The sequence below is a fragment of the Dipodomys spectabilis genome, unplaced genomic scaffold (assembly GCF_019054845.1).
Source record: "Dipodomys spectabilis isolate Male_0828 unplaced genomic scaffold, ASM1905484v1 ptg000076l, whole genome shotgun sequence".
In the NCBI taxonomy this organism is placed as follows: domain Eukaryota; kingdom Metazoa; phylum Chordata; class Mammalia; order Rodentia; family Heteromyidae; genus Dipodomys; species Dipodomys spectabilis.
In genome coordinates, this window is record NW_024870753.1 from 6483879 (window position 1) to 6504592 (window position 20714).

The 20714-nt window shown below is 44.7% G+C and overlaps 1 protein-coding gene across 1 annotated transcript in view; it reads left to right on the forward strand.

Annotated features, from left to right (window-relative positions):
• Positions 1-225: 225 nt before the first annotated feature.
• The window catches only part of Kmt2a (lysine methyltransferase 2A), an 80085-nt gene continuing 59596 nt past the window's right edge, over positions 226-20714 (forward strand). The window contains 1 exon segment of the mRNA XM_042682906.1: positions 226-672. Coding sequence (XP_042538840.1) covers positions 226-672 — 447 coding nt within the window.

Sequence of the window (20714 nt, forward strand, 5' to 3'; positions counted from 1 at the left end):
TAGAGGAGCCGCGGGCTGGCGGCGGAGGCGGAGGCCCGAGGCCCGTATGCAGATTGCGGGGCGGGCGGGCGCGGCCCGGCGCTCGGCATAGCGGCCCGCGGGGTGCGGGCGGCCGGGCGGCGCCAGGCGGGTTAGGCAGGTTCCGGGGCCCGCGCCCCCCCTCCGCCTCCCCGCCCCCCTGTGTTGTCGCCTCTCCCTCTCGCTGCTTCACTTCACGGGGCGAACATGGCGCACAGCTGTCGGTGGCGCTTCCCCGCCCGGCCCGGGACCACCGGGGGCGGCGGCGGCGGGGGGCGCCGGGGCCTAGGGGGCGCCCCGCGGCAACGCGTCCCGGCCCTGCTGCTCCCCCCCGGGCCCCCGGCCGGCGGCGGCGGCCCCGGGGCGCCCCCCTCCCCCCCGGCGGTGGCGGCCGCGGCGGCGGCGGCGGCGGCGGCGGCGGCGGGAAGCAGCGGGGCCGGGGTTCCAGGGGGAGCGGCCGCCGCCTCGGCCGCCTCCTCGTCGTCCGCCTCGTCTTCGTCTTCGTCATCGTCTTCAGCCTCCTCGGGGCCGGCCCTGCTCCGGGTGGGCCCGGGCTTCGACGCGGCGCTGCAGGTTTCGGCCGCCATCGGCACCAACCTGCGCCGGTTCCGGGCCGTGTTTGGGGAGAGCGGCGGGGGAGGCGGCAGCGGAGAGGTAAGCGGGGGGCGAGGAGCCCCCGGACCCGGGGTCTCGACCCTCTGCGGAGCCCCTCCCCTCCCCCATCGGGGCGCCGAGCATCCCGATGCGGGAACCATCCCGGGGTCCCCGACCCGGGGCGAGTGGCCCTCCCATTTCGGGATTCCCCCCCCTCCCCTCTCCCCAGCGTACCGGGTGCAGACCCCCGGGACCCCCCTCCCCCAGCCCGCCCCGGGGTGCAGACCTCCCCGGCCCAGGGGCGTCTGCCCCCTCCTCCTTAGGACCCTTCCCCAAACCCCGCAGCGCAGACCCCCCACGCCGGGGTTTCCCATCCCGGGACCGAACCCCTCCTCCTTCCACAGATTACCTCATCCGAGCGAGATTGCGCCCTCCCTCCCTCCCTGCTAGAGACCTGATCCCGCCACATCCCCGCCTCCCTCCCCGGGCAGATGTGCTGCTCCCAGGGCAGCCTTCCCCTCGGACATCTTTGGGGTGGTGGCCTCCTCCGGGGCCCCTGGGGGATCCGGGTCCCCTCCCGCACCTGGCTTTCCAAACCCAGCCCCAGCCGGGTGTCCTGTCTTGCAGCCACTCCCCCTTCCCTCACCTCCACCTCCTACCCCCACCCCACGCCCACCCCCGGCGGACAGACCCCCCCCCCGAAACCTTGCCTCTCCACCTGGCCCCCTCTCACCTCCTTCCCCTCGGAGATAACGGTGCTGTCCCCCAGCAGCCTCTTCCCCGTCTTCCAGGACCACAGTCCTCGCCTGCTGGTGGCCGGGGCTCGCTCTCCCTTCCCTCCCTTCCCTCCTTTCCAATGAAAAGTCAATGACATCTTGGAGGGGAAATAGTCTGGAAGGAGAGGAGCTTTCTCGTAGTCCCCAGGGGGAGAAGCAGGCTATCCCTCCAGTTCTGGGGTGGGGGGGGGAGGGAGGGGAGGCTGGGGGGGGATTGGGGCAGCATCCTCCCCGGGGACGCAGCTGCTCCCCGCCACCCCACCCAGTGGCCGGAGTGCTCGCCAGTCTCTGCAGCGCCAGCTCCCCCCGCCCTGCTCCTCCTCTCGTCATTTCACTATTGATCCACCTTTCCCTAGGCCCATCCCGGGACTCGGCCAGGCTGGGGAAGCCGGGTGGGGGTGAGGAGCTCAGGGACGGTTTTTCCTTTAGTGTGGTGGTGATGGGGAGAACGAGGAGGAAGCCAAGTTAGTCCCTAGGAGTTAGGGTGGTCTGATTCTGATAAAGGGGATGGGGGCGGGGGAGGACCCAAGGCGGGTGAAGGGTCGGAGCCAGCGTGCTTCCCGCTAGTGGAAGGGTGAGGATGGGGATGCTTTGGTGAGAGCGAAAAGGAAAGTTGCCCCGGGAAGGGAAGTTGAGTTCAGGTTCAGCCAGTGGTGTGGCGCATTTGTTTTCCATTGGATGCAGAAGGAGCAGTTTGAATCGCAGGGAAGGGGGGTCGAGGGGAGGGGGGATGCCAGGAGGAGGAAGAGCAGCTGCTAGGGGCTGAAGCAAGGGGAGGGGGTAGGGGATGGCCGCTCTGGAGTGCTCTTGATTGAAACAGAAAGGGAAAGATAACCACCAGCCGTTTCCTGCGTGCTCTGCCGTTGGTGCACACAAAATATCCTGGGCAAACCCCTTGTTGCCCGTTGTGCCCCACACCACTTAAGCTCTACTGAAAGACCCTGGGAAGAAGGGAAGGGTGGAGATCTCAGGGACCCCGGCCCCTCCTCTCAGGGAGCTGACATTTTTTTAGTTGTTCATCTTCCTGCCTGCCTCCTTTTAAAGATTGTTTCTAAGGCAGCCAGATCAGGAGACTGACACAGCCCGCCTTCTGACAGAGCCGGGAGGACTTGCTGGGGGCGTGTTCCTCCCTGCGTAGCTAGCTGCAGCATCCCCTCTCCCTACCTTTCTCTGCTCTATCTCCACCTCCTTTTCCCAGCCTTCAGAAGGCAGCTGCAGTCAGCAATGGTTGTTTGAGACTATTTATTGGTTGCTCTAGATGATTATTATTTTTTGAAAGGCCAATTCTGTATTTTTTAAGCTAACAACACAGATCCCATGTAGTTGGAGAACCAAAGGCCTCATACATGACAAAAAGACTGAACCGTTCAGGTTACTTGCATGGAGTTGGTGCTTAAAAGTGAGTTGATTTTGCTTTTTTAAAAGATACAGCAGCAAAAAAAAAAAAAAAAAAAAAGAATAGACTTACTGACATTTCATTTACCTGCTTATTTTCAAAATTGCATCTTGCCTGGTTATAAGTAGAATTTTAGCCCTATGTATGTTAAGAGTATAATAAGAAAGTTAGTCTGTTTTAAGGGGATTCTAAAGAAGCATTTTCTTCTTGTTTAGCATGCTTTTGTAATTTGCATTGAAGGACCAAGTGTTCACATTCCAAATATTATCACAAAAGTTCAAAAGTAGAGTTTCATATTGACAGCTTCCAATCATAGCTTTTCAAGAGACTGGTTAGAAAGAGAGAAACCTGGATTCAGGGACCTGATGTCTGGGCACCAGAATATTTGTATTTGTTGGTCTTTGACAAATCACCTTTTAATCAGGTGCAAACAGTTTCTTATCTACTGATATTAGAAGATGATTGTTAAGCTAGCCTTTTATTTTACTTAAGGGTAGTTTATAGTATAAAGCTTGTCAAGAAAGTATAGTTACTTCAAGTAAAATCCTATTGGTAAGGGGGTATCTTTTTATTGAAAACTTTTGCCTGAATAGTACTTACTACTTTGTTAGGAGACAAGTAGTTGACTTTCTGCCTTGTGCCTTAAATGTCAGTATTTCTTCTGAATTGGCCTTGAATGAGCTCTTGGTAAGCTTTGATGTGGTAGTTTGAGGCTATATGGTATGGGTTGATGGTATGTGTTAAGTGGTAAGCCAGAGTGATGATCTCCTTTGACCTGGTAGTATTCAGTGTGGACACCAAACACTTGGTTAGACAGGCTTACACCTCAGTGATAAATTTGCAAAAGGAAGTTTAGAGATTTCTTGCTTGGCTGATAGAATTTACTGAATTCTAAAGATTGCTTCTTAGAACGTGCTCATTACTCATGCATCAAATCTTATTAGCTGGATTCATGATGAGATGTTATATGACTCCAAAGAGTCTCAGCTATTGCCATTGTGATTAAGTGAATACTGACCAGAAGCTGCCTGTATAACTTCTAAGATTAGGTGAGAGAACTTTGCTCACTTCCCTGTTAGAACTCTCTTAGCCATTGGAGATTCATTCTCTGTAGTTGTTGGTACCTAACTTCACTCCTACTGGATAATCTCTCGGATACCAACTAACATGTTAGTTCTTCAGGACCAAATTTTATTGTTAAAATGGGATTTTTTTTTTTAATGTGTAGGTGTGGCTGGTTACTTATTTGGGCCTTCTCTGTGACAGTTAGGAAGTAGAGTTGTATTTCCTTATATACTGTGAGAAATCACAGAGGCCCACCTTTGGGCCTCTGTTCTCTCCCTTCTCTTCATAGTGTCAGCAAGCTATCTTCCTAAGGATTGTCTCAGGAATGTCCATACGGTTGAGCTTTGCCATCTAAATAAACAGCAGGCAGCATGTCTGTTGACTGTTTTAATATAAGCTTCAGAAATAGTACTAGTCTGAGTATGAATTTCATAATCCAGTTGCCTTCCATACCGCCCCTCAAAATGTTAAAAGCATAATTTTCTTCCTGATCATAACATTGCAGACCCTAATTAGATATAAATTGAATCTGAATTACAATGTTGGTGTGCATTCATTTTCATTTGAAGTTTCAGTTCAGTTCATGGCCTGAAGTAGGCCATGTGGAGTTGGAATTATAAGAATATAGTCTTCTAGCTGGAACGTAGTTGGAGAGTGAAGTTTTGGAGGCTCACCAGGCTTAGGTATCATGACAGAGTTGCTCCTTCATCGCCCCTCTCCCAGCTAATCCTAAGCTTGGCAAGAGAAAAATCCAGGGGAGTGACAGCAGTTTGTGTGGTCTCTCCCCTCACCTGTCACTGACTGGTTAGAACACTTCAGGCAATTCACTTGTAACCTTACATTTCTCATCTGTAAAGTAAGAGAGGTGCACTCAATTAATTGTGGACCTTTTGTCCCATTATCCCAATTCCTTTTTATGCTATTAACTTTTTGTGGATGTCAGAAATTCTCTTGACTTTATTTCAAGCATGGAGTCAGTGAGATTGCTGGTGATTATTAATTTCAGATGGTACATTTGTCCACTTAACTGGCATTATGATTAGGAGAAATTTCAACTTGGGAAATGTTTCATTGTGTAGAAAAGCTTAAGAAAGGACTTTGCTAAAGTTGATCCATTTCACAACAAACAACAAAAAGATAACTTTTTATTTTCTTCACAGTGCTGGAGAGTAAACTTCTTGGGGTCTTTCACTTCAGTATTCTATCTAAGCTATGTCCCTGGTCCAAAGGCTAGACTTCTCTCTGTTGCCAAGGCTGGTCTGGAACCCTTAGGCTCAGGCCATCCTCCTACCTCAACTTCCTGAGTTGCTGGGACTACTGGCACATTCCATTGTGCTTGGCTTGAAGATAAATTATTATGGTGCCTGTCCTGGGGTTTCAACTGAGGGCTTGGGCACTATCCCTATTTTGCTATCCCTTATTTTGCTCAAGGCTCATGTTCTACCACTTGAGCCACAATCCATTTCCATCTTTGTGGTGGTAGTTTATGGAGATAAGACTCTTATGGACTTTCTGGTGCCCAGGCTGGCTTTGAATCATGATCCTCAGATCTCAGCCTCCTCAGTAGCTAGGATTACAGGTGTAAGCCACCAGTGCTTGACTGATTTTTTTTTTTAATGTTTTTTATTGTGAAAATACTGTACAGAGGGGCTACAGTTACATGAGCAAGGTAATGAGTACATTTCTTATCAAGCATTGTTGCCTTCTCTTTTGTTTTTCTCCTACCATCCCTTCCCTCCCACCTCAACTATATTCCCCCTCCCCCCCTCGATTTTTTTTTTTTAACATAGAACACAGGGCTTTGGACTTTTTAGGCTGATGCTGTACTACTTGAGCTATACCTTCAACCCTAGTTTTGCTTGTTATTTTTAAGATAGGATCTTTCCTCTTTTTTTGGTGCTGGTCCCATGGTTTAAACTCAGAGCCTGGGCACTGTCCTTGAGCTTGTGTACTCAAAGCTAGCACTTTACTACTTGGGCTACAGCTCTACTTCCAGCTTTTTGGTGGTTAATTGGAGATGAGAGTCTTGTGAACTTTCCTGCCTGGGTTGACTTCAAACCTGGATCCTCTGATCTCAGCCTCCTGAGTAGCTAAGGTTACAGGCATGAGCCACCTCTTTCTGGCTTCAGATAGAATCTTGTGAACTTTTCTTCCCAGTCTGTCTGGAACCTTGATTCTTCCACTCTCAGCCTTCCAAGTAGCTAGGATTACAGGCACGAGCCACCAGTGCTTGGCTTAATGGTTGTTTTTTTGTTTTGCCAGTTCTGGGGCTTGAACTCAGGGCCTGGGCACTGTCCCTGAGCTTCTTTTGGTCAAGGCTAACACTCTGCCACTTGAGCCACAGTGCCACTTCCAGCTTTTTCCTTGTACGTGGTTCTGAGGAATCGAATCCAGGGCTTCATGCATGCTAGGCAAGCACTCTACCACTAAATATTCCCAACTTTTTTTTTTCGGGGGGGAAAGGTTGTGGGGCCTGAACTCTGGGCCTGGGCGCTGTCCCTCAGCTCTTCAGCTCAAGGCTAGCACTCTACCACTTGAGCCACAGCGCCACTTCCGGCTTTTTTCTTTTTGCTTATGTGGTGCTGAGGAATCAAACCCAGGGCCTCAGGCATGCAAGGCAAGTGCTCTACCACTGAGCCACCTTCCCAGCTCCTATATTCCCAACTCTTAAGGATAAAATTTTAAGCGTAATTCTGAGAACCTGTGGAACTTTAGGTATTATCTGGTATTTAGAAGCCAGTTGTGGGACTTGAACTCAGGGCCTCCAGGATGCTGTACTTGAGCATTTTTGCTCAAGGCTAGTGCTATACCACTTTGACCATAGTACCACTTCCGGTTTTTCTGGTGGTTAATTGGAGATGAGTCTTGTGGACTTTTTTGTATGGGCTGGCTTTGAACCTTGATCTCAGATCTCAGCCTTCTGAGTAGATAGGATTATAGGCATGAACCACCAGCGCTTGGTCCTACAAGCCCTCATTTTTCACTGTAGTTTTTTATTGCTGTAGGTTCTTAGTTATTTTTCATCTAGGTGGTATATTCCTTTAGGTGTCTGTGCTTTTGAATGATTGAAAAATCAACATATTTATAAATTACAAGTGATAGTTCCACTTTATCTGAAGTAGTTTTTATATGTTATGAAAAGAAGTTCTTTGGTTTGTATTGAGCATTAGAAATGCAGTCTTTCAGAACTTTGCCTTCTCATTGAAAACCAAATGCCATGGCCTCACTTTTCTATTAATTATCTTAAGGAACTTGGTTCTGGAGGAACTCATTTGCAAAGTAGTGACATCTGATTGGAAATGAAGAGAAAATATTCCCATTTTGATCTGCTTCTTACCTGGGGCGGAGGAAGGGCAGCTGTACCAGCTTCTGCCCTTGCCCTGTGGGTAGAGCCTTGCTTTCTCAGAGGCACAGCACACTGCAAAGCCTCTCTCTCTTTTGGAGACTTGCTGGGTCTTAATTGTAGGTCTCCTAATTAAGATCTCTTTGTGCCTGCCCACATTCCTCTAGTGTTGGCACAGAACTTCAGCTTCTTTCTAGCCCTTAACTGAAGGCCTTCAATCAGGCCTTTTGTGATTATCTTGTCTCCATTCTTCTTTTGCCAAGGTGGAGAGCTAGCCCAGAAACTCGGACTTGGAGAAAGGGGAAGCTTTGTGACTATCACTACTCTAGGAAGAATTTGTCTGAGGATTGCTGGGATGGAACCCTTCTTTGTTTGTATATGTTATTTTCAGGGATTAAGAAATGTTAAATTACTAATGAGTCTGGCGTGAGGCACCAGCAGTTTGAATCAGATTCTTAACCCTGTAGGCACTAGTAAGAAAGAAGATGCTAAAGAGTGCACCGTTATAAAGTGCTTACTTGGATCTTATACTGGTTTATGAAGCTTGATGAAGAAAGCATGTCACTGAGAAAACTGATACACTTGTGGTATTTATGGATTGGAGAAGGTTGTTATAAAGCAGATAATAAAATGAAATTATTGGTTGCTCCTAAATTGCTCTAGATTTTGAAACATTGCTGAATGAAAATTAGCTTTTAGATTTGAATTAACTTTTGGCTAGCAAAAAAAAAAAAATTACTCTTGGAGTCTTTAACTCTCATTTCCTGCATAGGGAGCAGGAAATATCTCTCTTCTACATTTCTCCCTGCTCTAAACTTGCTACACTCTACTATATCCTTGCTAAAACTTAAACAAACAAACAAACTCTATAGACACTAGTGTTTCTTAAGGCCAAGAATTGTTAGTTAAGCTTCTAGAATAGTTTCAGAATGAGAATAATTTTTGGGAAAAAAGTAGTTTTTCTTTAGTTTGCATTATATTAGTGTTCACAATACAGCGCATCTTTTCTTAGCTGCTAGAGGAAATGGGGAGTCTCTCATCAAGAGAAAGGAATCTTAAATTCTTCACCTGGACCCAGATGGTTTCCTTGACCACATCAGTATGAGGTAGGCAGACAAAGGGCTATTTTTTTTGGCTGTTAGTATTGTCATTTCATTGGCTGTGAAGGCCTGAAAGAAGGAAGTACAGAACCTTTTATGGCATGTATTAAATAAAGCTGGAGGCCTGGGCTCTTCTACCTGAGTGGGTGGTTTTATGGCCTAATTCTCTTAATTGCTGGCATTTATGACAGTGGGGATGCTACTGGCCCTGTGGCCGAGGTAGATGATGCTGGGGAGGGAAAAGAGGACCTTTTGTTGGCCTTTTCATTTTCCTCCTCAATAAGGTCTCTGAGAAAGCCCTGAGGAAAGGCATAGAGTCTTGGACTAAGGGAATGACTTCTCATAAAGTGGTTCTTTATGTTTTTAAAAAGGGTGAGCTGCTTTTCTTGACCTATCCAAAGAAATCCATACCACCACTGTTAAATATTTCAATGCGCTTTTTACCTTGTCAGGTTACACACCAGGGAAAGCCAGCCACGAGGCTGAGGCTACTGTCTGACATTCGCTTTAAAGACTAAGACATTTCAAATAAGAATTTTGTTGTGTGATTTGTAGTTGTTATAGATGCTTTTTAAGTCCCTTGTAGGGTTAGTACTAAGTTTAAGAGGCCAAACTTGGTTTAACTTTTTGAGTTCTAGATAAAAAGTTTTAATAAAGGCATAAATGTAATATAGTTAGTTGGCAGTTTTCTGTACAGGGTATAAAAATTCCCCTTTCCTTGAAATGAGTAGTTGTTTTTCTGTCTGACTAAGAGGGTGAAGGGATTTCCCCAGATATGTTACCTTTAGTTTTTACTGCTGCATGACTTCATAAGGGACTAGTGGGTAAGATCTTTCCACTTTATGTCAGGAATTGGAGTGCCTTCCATATATTTTATCTGCTTTCTTGCATTTCTGGTTTTGTGTTGCATTGGAATGTTTGGGTACAAATGCTCTGATGTCTTGCAGCAGCAAGAGCTGTGAACTTTCCTAACATTTAAGAGCTCTAACCCTTGTCCATGCTTTGCTGAAGCACTTTTTTCATTCTCATTTTCCAGCAAAAGTGTGGTTTTTGTCTTGAATTAAGAAGTAATGGAGCTGGGAACTGGTGGCTCATGCCTGTAATCCTAGCTCCTCTGGAGGCTGAGAACTGAGGAAGTATCATGGTTTGAAGCCAGCCTGGGCAGGAAACTCCATGAGACTTTTATCTCCAATAAACTACTCAGAAAAAGCTGGAAGTGACGCTGTGGCTCAAACTAGCCTTGAACAAAAGAAGCTCAGGGACAATGCACAGGCTCAGAGTTCAAGTCCCAAGATCTGCCAAAAAAAAAAAAAAGAGTTATGGAACTTGTGATGGGTGTGTCATCAGGCACTTGATGTTCTGAAAAGTAGGGAGAAGTTAATCATACATTTATAGTAATATCTTACTCTTGGGATAAATATTTATATGTATCTATATTCAACTTTTGTTCCCCCATGAATATTGAATAACTTTTAGACCATACACAACTCTATTCTTAGATTATTGCCTTTAATTATAAGCAGTAAAATCTTGTGGATAACATCTCTAAGCTTAGTTAATGAGGAAATCCTTTTGTAATCTCTCTAGGAGTTTTTACTCATGCATACACAAATACCTTTACTACTGAGAGAGAGGGAGAATCTCATAATCTAATCTGGAATATTTGAGCTAGTATGACACTATACTTAGGAGCTGCTAGACTAGGCTTGGGATTTAGACTACCTGGGTTCAAATCCTAATTTAGCTATTTATTAGCTGAATGACCTTGCAAATTTTAACTTCTCCATGTCTTAATTTCTTTTGCAAATAAGGGGCGATTATGCTCTCAATTAGATTATTGTAAGATTTGAGATCATGCATGCAAAGTATCTAGCACATGGAAAGCTTTAATTATTATTAGAGAAACTGAAAGGAGCTGAGTTCTGTAAATTTTTTTCTCCACTGAGATAATTGATTTCTATTGCTTTGAGTTATACATGTATATGTGTGCATTCATAGACTTCTCCTAATATCACTCTCCTATTTCAAGAGAAATAAGATATCTTGACATTAGAATGTTATCAATCAGGTTTTATCAGTAAGTTAGGTGGAACCAAACTGAAGGGTAGCCGCCCATTTTGGTGACCACCAATGGGTACCACTGGTGTCTTTACTAAAACAATTGAGATAAGTTAAAAAAGGAGAAGAGAATAAAGCAGTAAATAGGTAAGTTGCTAAGAAATACATGCCCCCATGAGTTGCATAATTACCAGACCAGGGTGGCTACAATGAGACTAATACAGTCCTTTTAGTCTCTGATTGGTCCTAACTTTTTTTGGGGGGGTGGGGGGGTCTGGTCATGGAGCCTGAACTCTGGGCCTGGGCACTGTCCCTCAGCTCTTCAGCTAGCGCTCTTCTACTTGAGCCACAGCACCACTTCTGGCTTTTTTTCTTTTTGCTTATGTGGTGCTGAGGAATCGAACCCAGGCACTCTTGCATGCAAGGCAAGCGGTCTACCACTGAGCCACCTTCCAGCCCCGATCCTAACTTTTTTGTACCAGTGCTGGAACTTGAACGCAGGGTGTGGGTGCTGTTCCTAAGCTTTTTTACTTAATGACACTCTACCACTTGAACCACAGCTCCACTTCCAGCTTTTTTTTAGTAATAATTGGGATAAGAGTCTCATGGGCTTTCCCTGCCTGGACTGGCTTCAAACCTCCTGAGTAGCTGGGATTACAGGTGTGAGTCACCAGCATCCAGCTCCTGTACCTCTCTTTCAAAAAAGGAAGGGTTTGTTAAAACATTTTTTTGTTTATTTTATAGATTTTTACCTGTTACTTGGGCTTGACTTCAAGGCCTGGATACTGTCTCTTTGCTTTTTAGCTCAAGGCTGGTGTTCTACCACTTGAGCCATAGGTCTACTTCTGGTTTTTTGTTGGTTAATTAGACAGTTTCTTAATCCTATCTACTCAGGAGGATGAGATATGAGGATTGTGGCTCCAAGCCAGCCCCGACCGGAAAGTCCTGCAACTCTTATCTCCAATTAAAGAGAACTGGAAGTGGCACTGTGGCTCAAAGTGGTAGAACACTAGCCTTGAGCTGAAGAGCTCAGGGACAGCACTTAGGCCCACAGTTTGAGCCCCACAACTGATTTAGAGAGAGAGAGAGATTCTGAGATTTGTCTGCTGGGCCTGGCTTTGAACTGTGATCCTCAGCTCTCCACCTACTAAATAGCTAGGATTACAGGCATGAGCCAGCAGCTCCTGGCTTGTGAGTACTTTTGAATGTATCTGTCTTTCCTCCATGACTTTATAATGCCCTAAGATATGGACCAGTTCTAAGTCATTATTTACGTTTTATATTCATAGTGGTGGCTTCATATAAAAGATGATCAGTGACTTTGTTGAACTAAAAATTTGATGTTTGTAAACTTTTAGGAACACTTTGCAAAGTCAGTTCACAAGACACTGTAATTTTGCTTAGTTTAAGAAAATATCGGGGCTGAGAAGGTGGCTCAGTGGTAGAGCGCTTGCCTTGCATGCCTGAGGCCCTGGGTTCGATTCCTCAGCACCACATGAGCAAAAAGAAAAAAGCTGGAAGTGGTGCTGTGGCTCAAGTGGTAGAGCGCTAGCCTTGAGCTGAAGAGCTGAGGGACAGCGCCCAGGCCCAGAGTTCAGGTCCCACGACCGAACCCAAAAAAAAAAAAAGAAAATATGAAATTCAACCAGAAACATCATAGGATGTTTTTGTAAAGGTACTGATATGCTATGGGTAAGTGATTCTGAGGTGCCTGGATAGGCTGGCATTATCATTTATGTAGATACACTTAGCTCTAATTATCCCCTTATTTGAGTGTTGTTTTCATTTCTAGGTTCCTCAGCTTAAAAGGAATAAAGAGACCTTGGAGACGATTCTGAGGAGATTCAAAAGATGATTTTATGATTGGAAGTCAGTCATGAGGAAAGGTTGAGAGAATGAAGGGTTAAAAGACAACATATAACTTCAAAATTCATGGATCCATTATTAGGAATGGTAACCAGCTGTTTTCTAGCTCCACGGATACTAAAGTAACAGAAAATAAGTTTAAGCAGAAGTAAGAATTAGCTTTTTTAAAGAATTTGTTGGTAATGATGGTTGTCATTATAGTAATGGGAAAAGGTTAGCAAAATACTCTTCGTGAGAGGTAAACTTTTACAATATGTACAAAGTGACCTCTGTAAATCGACAAATGCATTCTTATTAAGAACTTGGATTATACCTTATACTTGAATATTCCCTAAGGTACCCTATAGCCTTATTAGCCTCCCAAGAAGTATTTGGTTTGAATTGTCAATTTATGGCAATAATTAATTTTTAGTAGTAAGCTTCTAGATAAATACCTCTGTGAACTAATGATTTTTGTAATGGTTTCATAAGATAATGATTTTTTTTTAAAAGTGGAGCAAAGAGAAATCTTAAACAAAGTAAACCAAACATAGCCAAAGATGTAGTCTTAACGTAGGAAATAAATAAGTATCTATAGCTTTCATGTTCATTTTTTCAGTTAGAAGCTCAAGAGCTAGTAGGTAGATTACAAATTCTTCCAATTTAACATATGTTTGTTTCATGTGAATGAGTGTGTGTATGTGTGTTGGTCCTAGAACTTGAATTTAAGGCCTGCATGCTGTCCCTGAGTTTTCTTGGCTTAAGGCTCCTGCTCTATCACTTGAGCTACAGCCTCACTTCTAGCTTTTTTTGGTGCTTAATTAGAGATGAGTCTCACGAACTTTCCTGCTCTGGCTGGCTTTGAACCTCCATTGTCAGATCCCAGCTTCCTGAATTCAGGCATGAGCCACCAGTGCCTGACTGTGAGTTTTGTAAAGGCCTCTGACCCTTGGCTTTTGAGGCTATGTGGAGGGTTGCATCACTCAGAATGAAACCTTTTCAGATGTGTTGGGTTGCAGAAAGCATTTCCTGTACAGTCAGAATGAAGACTGTGAATGGGGATTATTCATATAGATCAACAAAGTCTGGGCCAACTTAATATTAATACCAGCCAATTTTTCTAGCAACTTAGTTCCAAGAACCTCATTGGACTATTTAAGTGTTAGGGCCTTTGGAGTTAGTCTTTTAATTGTGTATGAATTCCTACTTTTAAATAATTCGTTATTAGGTTTATTTAGAGGTAGTCTTATGTTGAATATTTTGTGTTTTACATGATAAATGTAAAATGACTGGTTAAAGGTAAAACTAGATAGTTGCAGGAATTGTCTAAATGGTGGCATAGTAAAAGGGCAGTTTAACCTCCTGTTTGTAGAGTTGGCTATCATCTGAGAAACCGATAATGGAAATATAACAAACTCATACTCTCCCATCACTTTTTGTTGTTGCTGGTCTTGGGGCTTGAACTTAGGGCCTAGATGCTGTGTCTCAGCTCTTCTGCTCAAGGCTAGCCCTCTACCACTTAGAGCCACAGCTCGACTTTCAGTTTTCTGGTAGGTAATTGGAACTGAGGGTCTCAAGGACTTTCTGGCCCAGGCTGGCTTTGAACTGCAATCCTCAGATCTCAGCCTCCTGAGTATATAGGATTACAGGTGTAAGGCACCAGTGCCTAGCTCTCATAACTTATAACTATTAGCCATACTGACATAAATTTAGAAAGGAGAATATATAACCAAAAAATTATTTTCTCCCGATTTCTTTATTCTGGAGTCTACTGTTGAAGTAATAAGAAATTTAACATATATGTAAAGTATACATAGACATATGTTAATGTCACCTAAAGTGAGCTATTCAGAATCTGTTTTTTCAAAATAATAACATGGGGGCTGGGAAGGTGGCTCAGTGGTAGAGTGCTTGCCTGCATGCATGAGACCTTGGGTTCAATTCCTCAGCACCACATAAGCAAACAGAAAAAAGCCGGAAGTGGCGCTGTGGCTCAACTGGTAGAGCGCTAGCCTTGAGCTGAAGAGCTGAGGGACAGTACCCAAGCCCCAGAGTTCAGGCCCCATCACCAGACCCAAAAAAAAACAACAAAATAATAACATGAAGCTGGGCACTGGTAGCTCACACATGGTTACCCTAGCTACTCAGGAGGCTGAGGTCTGAGGTTGACAGTTTGAAGCTAGCCTGCTCAAGAAAGTTTGTGACACTTTTATCTCTAATTAACCACCAAAAAGTGGGAAGTGGGACTGGTTCCATAATGGTAGAGGGTTAGCTTTGAGCAAAAAAAAACCAAACAAACCCTCAGAGATAGCTCCCAGGCCCTGTGTTCAAGCCCCGGGACCAGCAAAACAAAAAAAACTACAAAATCTCACAGCTTCAGTATTTAAACTTTTTTTTTAAAAAATAGGTCCTTGACAGACTTGACTTTGTTTTGCTTTGTTTACTCTTGTTCTAACTTCACATTTGCTCCTTCATCAAACTTTCTGGAGATGGCCCTGTTTACCATTTTTAAATTAATTAATATTGTGGGGGGGGGGGCGGTCCTGGGACTTGAACTCAGGGCCTAGACACTTCTTCAGATTTTCTGCTCAAGGTCTTAGGCCACTTGAACCACAGCTTCATTTCCTGCTTTTTGGTGGTTAGTTTGAGACTTAACTGAACCACAATGCTCAGCTCTCAGCCTCCTAAGTAGCTAGAATTACAGACAGATGACTCCCAGCACTGGGCTCTGTTTACTTTTAGAGGGAAGGAAGTTGTGGCTTTGGCAGTGTTACCCCAGTTGCTGTTGGTCATTGAGCCTCCTAGCTTGACTTTTGCACCAGGGTGAGAACAACATGCTAGAAGAGAAGAAGTGAAATTTTCCTGTAGACATTTGTTGATATTGCTCACAGAAAGGATAACTGCTTCAAGTGGTGTTTGAGGGACTGTATCCTCTTAGGATAGAAAGCACTGTCTCTGAAAATAAAGTTGGTGTTTGTTTAATTTTCCAGCCTATAGATCTGGTTGCTGTGTGATACTTTTCTGTTAGAGAAGAACCAGTTCCATAGTTTTGGCTAGTGACTTTTCTGCAGTACATCAGTTAGGTAGGCTAATTTCTTCTAGTTCCTCAAACAGTCTGTTTATACCTAGAAACTGAGGAGTCTGGAATTAAACTTCCCTTGATTTTTTTTCCCCCCTCTTTAGATGGTTCTGCTAAGTAATTTGGGATGTTGCTAAGACTGAATAGCCTACTGTCTGAAGTAGTATGTTAAAGTTGCTGTTTTGTTTTGTGCTGTTTTTAGAGACAGATGAGCTATTTTCTGTCTCCCTGTCTTGTTGGAGTTCACCTGTCTCATTAGCTTGAGTGTTTTGAGCATCTCTGCTTCTTGGTCTAGTTCACATGAAGTGGGCAGGAGGGCATGACTTGTTCTCAGAGTCAGAGTGTATAACACTGTGTTTATTGAGTGACACTTGCTAGTAGAATTGAAATATTTCAAAACTGGACTTCATTCTTTTACCTTCCTTTATTCTTGAAGAACGGTGTATTACTGTTTAATCCTGCTGACCTTTTTGTGTTAACATTTCTTGACAAGTGAGCAGAGGTCAGGCAGTTTTATGTCTCTTCCTCTCTGGTGTGCACTTAGACAACCACTGTTCTCTTTGATGTGCTAATGACCAGAGGGAACTAGTCGTGTCCCTTTCTGTGTATTCACAAGGGACTGTGATGTCAGCACAATAACTGTATACATCTCCTGACCAGTTGAAATTCAGCAGCACCTTGGCTTAAAAAGTTTGCCTCTTGGACTGAGGCCGTGGATGAAGCCATACAGCCGAGCAGCCCTGAGTTCAAATGCCAGTACCAACCCTCCCAAAAGTTTATTTCTTGATATTTGCATGTGGCCATGCTTGGGTACACTTCCCCTTACTGATTTAGCAGTGTTTTTCATTGTTATTATAAAGGTGATGAACAGAGGGGTCACCGTTTCCTGAGTCAGGTAATAAATACATTTCTTTTTGGACAGTGTTACTCCTTCCTTCATTCTCTCCCAGCTTTTCACTCCTGTTCAGCAGTATTATTTTTCTATTCCACTTTGGGAGATGATTTACAGGTGCTTCTACATTTTTCCTAGTAAATGACAATACAGTGGTTCATTTTCATAAATGACATCTGTAAATATAGCACTCTGCAAAATGAGAGATGAACAGAGTTTGGAAAATGATTTATTTTACTTTATTTTATTTTATTTTTTGCCAATCCTGGGGCTTAACTCTGGGCCTGGGCACTGTCCCTGAGCTTCTTTTGCTCAAGGTTAGCACCCTACCACTTGAGCCACAGCGCCACTTCTGGCTTTTTCTGTTTATGTGGTACTGAGGAATTGAACCTAGGGCTTCATGCTAGGTGAGCACTCTACCACTAACACGTTCTCAGCCCTAAAGTTTTTTTTGTTTTGTTTTGTTTTGTTTTTGGTTGGTCATGGGGCCTGAACTCTGGGCCTGGGCGCTGTCCCTCAGCTCTTCAGCTCAAGGCTAGCACTCTGCCATTTGAGCCACAGCACCACTTCCAGCTTTTTCTGTTTATGTGGTGCTGAGAAATCGAACCTAGGGTCTTATGCATGCAAGGCAAGCCCTCTACCACTTTCCCAGCCCCTCAAATTTATTTTTTTAAGGAATGCCTTTTTATGTTGTAGGCAGATGACCAAGTGCTAGGCCTTGAGCATTGATCATGCCTCTTCAGGGAGCTTTCTAATTTCTTTCTAATAACCTCACTTAAAACATAACAGGATAAGCTGGGTGCCGGTGGTTCACACCTGTAATCCTAGCTACTCAGGAGGCTGAGATCTGAGGACCACCGTTCAAAGCCAGCCTGGGCAGGAAAGTCCGTGAGACTCTTATCTCCAATGAACCACTAGAAAACTAGAAGTGGCACTGTGGCTCAAGCAGTAGAGCACTCGCCTTGAGCTGAAGAGCTGAGGGACAGAGTTCAAGTCCCACGACCGAAAAAACAAAACAAAACAGGATCTAAAGCACCAAAATCCTAGTTCTTTGCCAGGTACTTGGGAAGTTGTCGTTTGGGGGCGGAAGCGCTCAGAGCTGGTACTGACGGGCTTGTCCTCAGCGCAGTGGTGCAGAGGCTCCGCCCTGATGTGTCACTTTCTGAGTCAATGGCAGCAGATCCCGAGAAAATGAACAGAGATTGAAAACCCTCTCAGAGGACTTTCCTCCCTGTTAAGTGGGAACTAGTACCAGCCATCCTCTGCAACCTTATGTCTCTTCCATTTATCTACTCAAGGTTGTCCTGTACGCATTCCCTCTTCTCTCCTGGCTGGACTCCTCTCTCCTCTCCTTGCTTGCGTTCTTTCCTCGCCCAAGTTTGTTCACATGGCAACTCTGAACTCCAATACCAGATCATATTCACATTGAAATTGGCAGTGACTCCCAGTACTGCTAGGGTAAATTCATCAAAGCCTCGGGAGGCTAGCTTACTTTTTTCAGTGATCTTTTCTGTTTTTTGTTTGTTATTTCTGGTAAGGTTAGATGATGATGATTATTGATTATTATTCTTTTTTGCCGGGTCTGGCCTCTGACAACCACCCTTCTGCTATAGCTTCCCCATGTTGGAACTCAGGCAGAGGCCAGCATGCCTTGTTGGTTGAGATGGAACTCTTACTAACTTTTTGCTTGTGCTGGCCTTAAAGCATGAGCCTCCCAATTTCTGCCTCTTAAGTAGCTGGGAGTACAGCTGTGAGCCACTGTGCCCTGCCTTCTTCATTCTGCTACAAAGCTGTGCTGACTTTTTTTCATCTGCTCTACACATTGTGCTTGCTGTCTCTGGACTTGTGCTCTTGGGATCTGCCTAGATCCATCAGAAGATCTGTCTTCTGCTCAGTCGGGTCTACCAGGTCCTGAGTTTTGTTTCTGCAAGGAGCCAGATGTTCTCTGTTGTGCAAAAACAACCACCGACAATACGTGCATGAATGAGAATGGCGGCTGGCCAGTTAAACTTTTATGGACTCTGATATTTGTGTTTTCATGTAATTCTTATATGCATGAAATGTTTTTCAACTATTTAGAATAGCAGATTTTCATTTTAATCTTAGACCATGGACCAAACAAAAGATAGGCTCATTTAGCTCATGGCTCTTCGTTTACCAACCCCTGGTAAACTCACCTCAGAGAGGCCTTTCCTAGTCCACCCCACAGTGGACCCCTTGATGCTTACTTATTGACTTAGTGTCTTCTATTTATTTATTTTGTTTCTTTTCCCTTCCTTCCCTCCTTCCCTTCTTCCTTCCTCTCTTTCTCTTTCTTTCCTTTCTTTCTTTCCCTTCCTTCCTTCCTTCCTTCCTTCCTTCCTTCCTTCCTTCCTTCCTTCCTTCCTTCCTTCCTTCCTTCCTTCCTTCCTTTCTTTCTTTCTTTCTTTCTTTCTTTCTTTCATCATGGGGCTTGAACTCTGGGCCTGGGCGCTGTCCCTCAACTCTTTAGCTCAAGGCTAGTGCTCTACCACTTGAGCCATAGCACCACTTCCAGCTTTTTCTGCTTATGTGGTGCTGAGGAATCGAACCCAGGGCTTCATGCATGCAAGGCAAGCACTCTACCACTGAACTACCTTCCCAGCCCCTCTGCTATTCATTTTTGCCTCATTTTTCTTTTCCTCTCTCTTTTTCTCCCTCTCTCCCTTGTCTCCCCACTCCACTGTCTGTCTGTCTGTCTGTCTGTCTGTCTGTCTGCCTGTCTGTCTGCCTGCCTTCCTTCCCTCCCTCCCTCCCTCCTCCCTTCCTTCTCTCCTTCTTTCCTTCCTTCCTTCCTTCCTTGCTTGCTTCCTTCCTTCCTCCTTTCCTCATTTCCTTCCTGCCTTCCTCCTCCCTCTTATACTGGGTTTGAACTTAAGACTTCACACTTGCTAGGCAGGTGCTCTAGCATTTGAGCCATGCTCCCAGCAAGGTTTCAGTAGCCTCCAGGGCTAGGTCAGAGGGGAGTTGAGAGTTAGGTGCTGCTGAACTTTCCCCATTATTCTTTGTATGCATGCGCTGCCAGTCCTGAGGCTTGAACTTCAGGTCTTGGTATTCTTCCTGTCCCTGAGCTTTTTTGCTCAGTTCTCTACCTTTTGAGCCGCAGCTCTGTTGGGCTTTTTGATGATTAATTGGAGATAAGAGTCTCACAGATTTGTCTGCCTGGGCTGGCTTCAAACTGCCAGACCCACATCTTCCTGAGTAGCTAGGATTACAGGTGTGAGTCACTGGCATCTGGCCTATTTTCCCACTTTCTCACCTTACCTCTCTGTAGTTTGGCTCCGCCTGCCTCCATCACTGCATTGAGTTGGCTTTGGGAGTCACAGGTGACTTTCCACTGTAAACATTTCGGTCCTTAAACTACTAGAAAATCTGAAGTAGAGCTGGGACTCAAGTACTAAAACTAGCCTTGAGGGGAAAAAGCTCAGGAACAGCGCCCAGACCCTGAGTTCAAGTCCCAGAGTGAGACAGAGAGAGAGAGATTTGGTCAAGCTGATGAACATATTTATTATGGTGAGAATGTTAGAACAGATTTTGAAAAAGCAACTTTAAAATATACAACACACTGTTAGGAACTTGCCATAGTGTGATGCAGTTTATCACCGAAGCTCATCCCTCTAGTCAAACTTCAACTTTGTAGCCTGTGATCAGATCTGTCCTCCCCCTTTCTCCTCCTCCTCCTCTCCCAGCCTCTGCTAACCATCTTTTTTTTTACTGTGTTTATATGACCCAGCCACTTTACATTCCACACACGAGTGAGATCCTCAGTATTTACCTGACCTTACTTTGCATACTGTCCTCTAGTTCCATCCATCTGGCTAAGTAAGGATGGCAGGACTTCCTCCTTTTTAAAGTGTATATAGTATTCTGTTATGTGTATGTACAACATCTTCCTTTACCCAGCATCTGTGGTGGACACTCAGATTGTTCCCATCTCCCACCTAATATGAGTAGTACTGAAAGGTCTCTTCAGGGTACCCATTTCAGGTTTTTGGCAATATACACAGAAGTAGCTGTGTTGGATTATATGGTATTTCTATAGTTTTTTTTTAACTGTTATTTTCCAAAATGGCTGTACTATTTTAACACAAAGGCTCATTTCCCTCAGTATTCTCCACCATATTCTATCATTTATTTTTAATAACAGCCATTCTAATAGGTATAAAGTGGTCTTCCTCTGTGGTTTACGTGTTTGTTTTCATGGAGGGGATTGAACACATGGCCTGCTGCATGCTAAACTCTTGTTCTGCCCTGAGCCACCACCCCTCCCAGCTGTGGTTCTTTGCATTATCTTAAAGTGAGATCATGTTGCTTAATTCTTTAGACTTCATTAGTATTTATAGTTTTGCATTATCGCCATCGTAGTGTCCAGTGGTTTTTAAGCTGTTAGTCTATTGCAGTTATTTTAATTTCATTTTACAAACTTCTATCAGGCCCCAGATACTAGGAATACAGAAGGGAACTGGGAAGTTGTCCCTCTCGCAAAGGGTACGCACTGCAGAGGAGACACACACGTAACACATTTGTAAG